Genomic DNA, 6,791 nt, shown 5'->3' on the forward strand with positions numbered 1-6,791 from the left:
ACCCACAGAAAAAACATGGTCAGTTCAAGTGGTTAACATGTGTTATTAAAACATCAACATAACCTTACAGAAAAAAACATGGTCAGTTCAAGTGGTTAACATAAATTATTGCATTATTTTTTCAGCTATCCCATAAAACAAACTTTCAAGCAGTTTTGTTGTTCTATACAATCCATATATCAATATATAACCCATGTAGTCCATTCACTGAGAGACCACTCTTGAAAATCAATACAACCAAGTAACATACACACACATAAAAAAATGGATTAAGATATTTTTTTAAGCTTAAGAGCACATCAACAGTAACTTAAGTTTTTTACTTTGACAAACATTATAAAAAAAAAAGTTTAAAACAATGAGAAAATAAAATTTACTTACCAGGAAGTCCAAAAGGGCTGTTGGGTGATGAGCTACTGATTGTAGATCCTGGAGAAGGAACACCTATTCCAGCAGGACCGGATATGTTATTCAGTGAAGGAGGTGGAGAGGTGAACCCCTGGTGTGAATAACTGACATTATGAGGCATAGAAGGCTCTGGGACTTGCTGAAAGTTGCTGACCACAGGGTGACCCGGTGGAAATTCGCTGTGACGAGGGACCAAAACAGGTGGCAACACTGCTAACAGAAATACAAATTGTCATTATTTTAGGACATCGGTAATCAATATTGAAGAGGTAAGTATTACAATAATTAAATGGCATATAGAAATATGAAGTTGTTTAAGGTAAGTATTACAATAATTAAATGGCATACAGAAATATGAAGTTGTTCAAGGTAAGTATTACAATAATTAAATGGCATACAGAAATATGAAGTTGTTCAAGGAGAAGATTATGTCAAAGTTAAAAAATGATGAACAACAAATGGGAGAAGAACAAAATCATTCAAAAAGTCCATGTAAATATAAAAGTCATGTCAGGTGCGAGGTTCATTTACGTCACAAATCACAAAATATGGGAGTTTATTTTGTGTACGGTATACATAAATCATATTACTCCATTAAATGCTCTCCCCCCCTCCCTCTAATAATAACTAACAATACCTTAAACATAGCAATCACAATATTTTAATAATCATTGTATATTACTTTGTTTTACATTGTGCAGGAAAACCTTTAGTTACATTATAATTACGGACAAAACCTCACCAGGACTTTCTATCCTCTTATAGTGGTATGGGTTGATGCAGACCTCTTTCTGTTTCGCAGAAAAAGGAAACTCACACATTTCCAGAGGCTTTAGTTCATGATGACTCTGAAGATCCGGCCAACGCCAGACTCTACAATAGATGACGTGAGGAAGTCCTTTTCTATGTGATACCTAGATTAAAAAACAGCATAGATTTTAAAGCAAAACTGTTTTTGACAGCCAAAGAGTAAATGTTTATAAGTGATTTTAACCCAAGATTTCCTTAAAATAAAACAGAGTTCTTTACAGCTATTTAACAAGTGCCTTGTAACATTCCTATATTACAAACTTGAAAAACTGATGTTTGGTTACTTCTGTACCTCATTCAAGAACCATAAAAAATTACAATTTTTCCTATTCTCATAAGCTTAAGTATAAACATGCATATATAACTAAACTGTTATACTTCCCGGTAGACACGACTTACTAAACTGTTCTACTTCCCGGTTGACACGACTTACTAAACTGTTCTAGTTCCAGGTAGACACAATTTACTAAACTGTTCTACTTCCCGGTAGACACAATTTACTAAACTGTTCTACTTCCCGGTAGACACGACTTACTAAACTGTTCTAAATCCAGGTAGACACAACTTATTAAACTGTTCTACTTCCCGGTAGACACGACTTACTAAACTGTTCTACTTCCCGGTAGACACGACTTACTAAACTGTTCTACTTCCCGGTAGACACGACTTACTAAACTGTTCTACTACCCGGTAGACACGACTTACTAAACTGTTCTACTTCCCGGTAGACACGACTTACTAAACTGTTCTACTTCCCGGTAGACACGACTTACTAAACTGTTCTACTTCCCGGGAGACACGACTTACTAAACTGTTCTAGTTCCCGGTAGACCCGACTTACTAAACTGTTCTACTTCCCGGTAGACACGACTTACTAAACTGTTCTACTTCCAGGTAGACACAACTTACTAAGCTTAATAAGCTGTTTTAGTTCCATGTGTACATAACTTAATAAGCTGTTTTAGTTCCATGTGGACATAACTTAATAAGCTGTTTTAGTTCCATGTGGACATATCTTAATAAGCTGTTCTAGTTCCATGTGTACATAACTTAATAACCTGTTTTAGTTCCATGTGGACATAACTTAATAACCTGTTTTAGTTCCATGTATGACTTAATAAGCTGTTTTAGTTCCATGTGGACATGACTTATTTAACTATTATAGTTCCAGGCATCTGTTTTTAAGAAACTGTAAATATAGCAATATTCTGTATGTAAGTACATCATTTTCTATAATACCCTATGTGTCTACCTCTAAAAAGCTTAATCTCAACTATTGGCAAAGCCCTGAAATAAACAAAGGTACTTACCTGTAGCCTACCATCTAAAGAACGAGGAATAGTCACACATTTACTAGGCTGCCCTGGACAACTTAATGCTTTTTCTAGTTCTTCAATGGCACCCTTCTTTTTCTTCAATTTCTTGACTAACGAATCTACAGCTTTCTCTGCCCACTTTTCTTCTTCATCACCCTGTTTCCACCCCAAAAGCTTCTTCACAGCAGGACTTGTGAATGAGAATAGACTATTGAGACCAGACATATCCAGGCTGTAACGTGTGCAGATAAGATGACTCTTCTCAATCAAAAATATTTGAACCTGACAAATACCAAAACACATTTAATATTAAATATATGTCAAATGTTATTAACAAATGCATAAAAACAAGTTTTACTTAAACATTCAACTTAAACACATAAAAGCCTGAACTGTTACTGATAATCATGGCATACTGAAACACTCTCAAACTGAACTCTACAGATTACATTTTTCCTTGGTAAACAAAATGATTTCATTATTATCAAGTATACATATGCCTATTCTAAACAATTTAAATATAAGAATGTAGGCATAACTAAGAAAAACATTTTTAGTTCCAGACATCTATCTTTAATTTAGAGAAAAAGGTAATGAACTAGATACATGTAGAACTATATAACTCACTACATTATACGGTGACCAGACATCCCAGTTTGACCAAGACAACCCAGTTTTTAGTATGTTGTCTTAGTGTCCTGATAGATCCTTTTGGAACACCTAAATATCCCAAGTTTAAATTTCGTTGGTAATCAATAATTTTTTTCCATACTTGAGTTCAGTACTTTGAGCCTATCAGTAACCATGAATTAACAGCTACAATGTTTTAACTGGATAGATAAATTATCACACAACTAGGAATGACACAGTGTAGCCTCTGCTGCTTCCTCTAAAGTTGGCCATAAGGCAGGCTGCAGCAAATGTCAATATCACTATTGGATACATAACTGAGAATGTGACTTTTCACCTTCCAAATTGGAGGTACTTTTATTTATTACAGCCAATGTTCAATATTCCAGTTGTGAAACATTTACTTAAATAAACTCTTGGCCAACACTCATAAAGTTCTGAGTAACTGTCATTCCCAAACTCTTGGCCAACACGAATGACAGTTACTCAGAACTTTATGACAAACTCTTGGCCAACACGAATGACAGTTACTCAGAACTTTATGACAAACTCTTGGCCAAAACGAATGACAGTTACTCAGAACTTTATGACAAACACCTGGCCAACATGGGAAGGAGATCTGGAAAGTAGATAGAGGGGGAGCAGAATTGAAGGCAGAAACCTTCAGATAGAACCCATAAAACTGTCATGACACATAAACTAAACATATCTTAGAGAAGGTACTCAATGCTAATGAACTAACAAAACTGGGAAATTTGTAGTTTATAAAATACATAGAAAAATATCAAACCTGCAAAACTATGAAATTCAACATAAAACAACACCTAAAAGTACAAAACTACTAAAGGAACTTAGAAGATAAAAGACCCTTAAAATGTGAACATACAAGTCCACACAAAAAACCTATAAGACAAAGCACATGAAAGTACAACCTACCCTGAATAACATGAGAATAAAAAGGTACCCAGTTAACCCTTCTAATACGGGTGGGTGGATTCCACCCAGACCATATTCCCAAAAGTACCCATAAAGCACTTGTACTGTAACTTTTTAAAATGTACACATATCTTCATGAAATTTTGCAGTTATCAGTAAATATTAAAAAGCATTCATACACATAGTATCAAATTTTTAAATTAAGTTTTAATATTTAATAATTGATTATTTATTTTTGAATGTTGACTAACCAACAATTTTGATTTTAAGATTAAAAATACTTTTATGCATCAGAAAATTGTAAAATTTCCCATGCAAAATCTCTATAACTTCCTAATAATCTCCAGAAAATTACTCGACCGACCTTGCAAACACCACAAAAAATAAAAAATAAGATATAAATTATGCTTTTTCCACTCTAGAATGACAACAAATTATAAATAGAAACCACAAATGTTTAGTGTAAATAACTTAAATCTCATAATATGTTACACATATAAAAATTATTTTACAATAACAATATAAAACTGGCCATTACAAAGTGACCTGTCTTGGCTGTGTTCTAGTGAACCAGTACTTTGTAAAATACAGTCACATTTCAGTTATATAACATTTTATATGTATATACATTAATAATATTAACAAACAAGTTCTTATATTTGATTTATTTTTCTTAAAACATAAAACAGTAAATAAAGAAGTATAGAAAACAATGATCTCTTACAGTTACGACCTTTGTACTCGTTTACTGCTTGCCATAATTTGCTAAGCCTTATCAAATTTCACACAAGGAGAATGTAAAACAAAATATATATATTTTTAGGTTTTATATATGCATTTTGAAATAACAAATAATTATAAATTACTATATAAATACTACAGAATTCCACTATAATTTATCAGACTTACTAACTAAGCTGTATTTGGGTTTAAAAAAATATGATTTTTCGAGCTCAATGAAGTCTTACCATACCACTTAGAATATACCTTGAAAAGGAAGGGTTTTCCACATAAATACTTTGCACAGGCTCAGAGAACCACGTGAGGACATTCTGAGTTTTAAATTAGTTATTCACACATCACAAACAGAAGTAGGGGTACATAAGGATTTCCAAAAATGAAAAGAGGTGGGCATGGCCACTGTGTTTGATTCAGTACATGTGTGGACATCATTAATATCTAATCTGACCCAATGCTCCATTCAACAAACCACGTGACACACAAAAAATCAATATTTGTTTTTTTATATTTACTTTTAAATTAAGAAATTAACTAATGTATAATATTAAAATTTGTATTATAATCTACAGTTTCATACCAAACTTATTAACATACATTCATGAAATAGTAGTTCAATAAAATTTTGATTGCAAGTCTACAAACATGACATGACCTTTGACCAGTGACCGTAGGAAGACTCATCTCAGTAGGGTTAACAATAACAAATGTTGACTCATATTTAATCCCCAATTAGATGTGGCTAGTAGTAAAGATAAAGGAACTTCCAACTAACTAACATAAACAGTGAAAGGAAATATAAATTACAAACCAACACACCCACAAATTTAGCCGAAGTTACAATTATCCAAACAGTAACAATTGTGCAAAACCAGTACATGTATCAAAAATTCAACAAAAACAAAGTAATAATCAAATTGTAAGTGCAATTTAAACTAAAGTAACTTAGATGGTCAAAGAATTATAAAAATCTAACATACCAAGTACTGAGCAGAGAAGACTTGAAAGACTGAAAATATCATGTGCAGAAATTAGGTCCATCCACACAAACTAAAATAAACTTGCTAAACATGGGTATACCTACTGGGAGTTAGGAATACATGCTGAAAAACTTACTACAGATCTCCTGGGAAACAGAACAATACGAATCCCAGCAGATTACATGGAGGTACAGTAACAGGTGGAAGGTGCCACAGACAAAAATTTACACTCAGTAGTTATATCTTTCCTCACAAATAATAATAATGTGAAAGGTAGAAATTGTCGGATGAATGTAAGACACAAACTTCCCGTTAACTAAACCCTGTGCTTCTATAGCAGATATCGTCGACCCCAAGACTAGTGTCAGAACCATTGTCTACTGCAATGAGAAATTCATCATCTGCCACATTAAATCTCGAATTCATATGAACAAATTAGAATTTGGAAAACAGAAATATTTCTAAAATGAGGAGACACAATGGAAATCAAACACGAGAAGTCAAAACCCGAAGTTGAAACTGATATAAAGCAGTGATCGAGCACAATCACATTTTTCTAGTCACATGGAGAGGGAGTTAAAACACGTCTATACACTAAAATGCCAATCGAGAAATTCATGATTGTGCTAAAATAGTAGAGGGAGCTACCTGTGCTAGTATAGATGGCACAGTATGATAGGTGGAGGGTAGTCACGTGATCATCACGTTCTGAAATAGCATAAAAATGAAGAGGTATAAAAGACTGGTGCGCTGTTAGCAAAAATATTTTTAGCAATGTTTAGAGGGCAAACCAGGATCGAGATAGCTTTGGGTGAGAGATGGTAGTACTATCAGTTCTATCAGTTAACATTTTATAACATTATCATGCAGATAAATAAACATTTTAAACAAAGAACCCAACATAAAGAAACAAAAAATCAAGGAATCCATCTTAATAGGACAAAACAACCCTATTCTAAACCAACACCCCGGT

General features: G+C 33.4%; 1 protein-coding gene across 1 annotated transcript in view; it reads right to left on the reverse strand.

Annotated features, from left to right (window-relative positions):
• Window positions 1-6,791, reverse strand: part of LOC106474804 (protein mothers against dpp-like) — a 20,063-nt gene that overhangs the window by 9,813 nt on the left and 3,459 nt on the right. The window contains exons 3-5 of the mRNA XM_022403107.1: window positions 2,529-2,816; window positions 1,151-1,322; window positions 382-621 (exon numbers count right to left, since the gene is read on the reverse strand). Of these exons, the coding sequence (XP_022258815.1) occupies window positions 382-621; window positions 1,151-1,322; window positions 2,529-2,759 (643 nt within the window). The 5' untranslated portion in view covers window positions 2,760-2,816. The remainder of the gene's footprint in view (window positions 1-381; window positions 622-1,150; window positions 1,323-2,528; window positions 2,817-6,791) is intronic.

This window comes from Limulus polyphemus, unplaced genomic scaffold (genome assembly GCF_000517525.1).
Source record: "Limulus polyphemus unplaced genomic scaffold, Limulus_polyphemus-2.1.2 Scaffold7704, whole genome shotgun sequence".
NCBI classification, from domain to species: domain Eukaryota; kingdom Metazoa; phylum Arthropoda; class Merostomata; order Xiphosura; family Limulidae; genus Limulus; species Limulus polyphemus.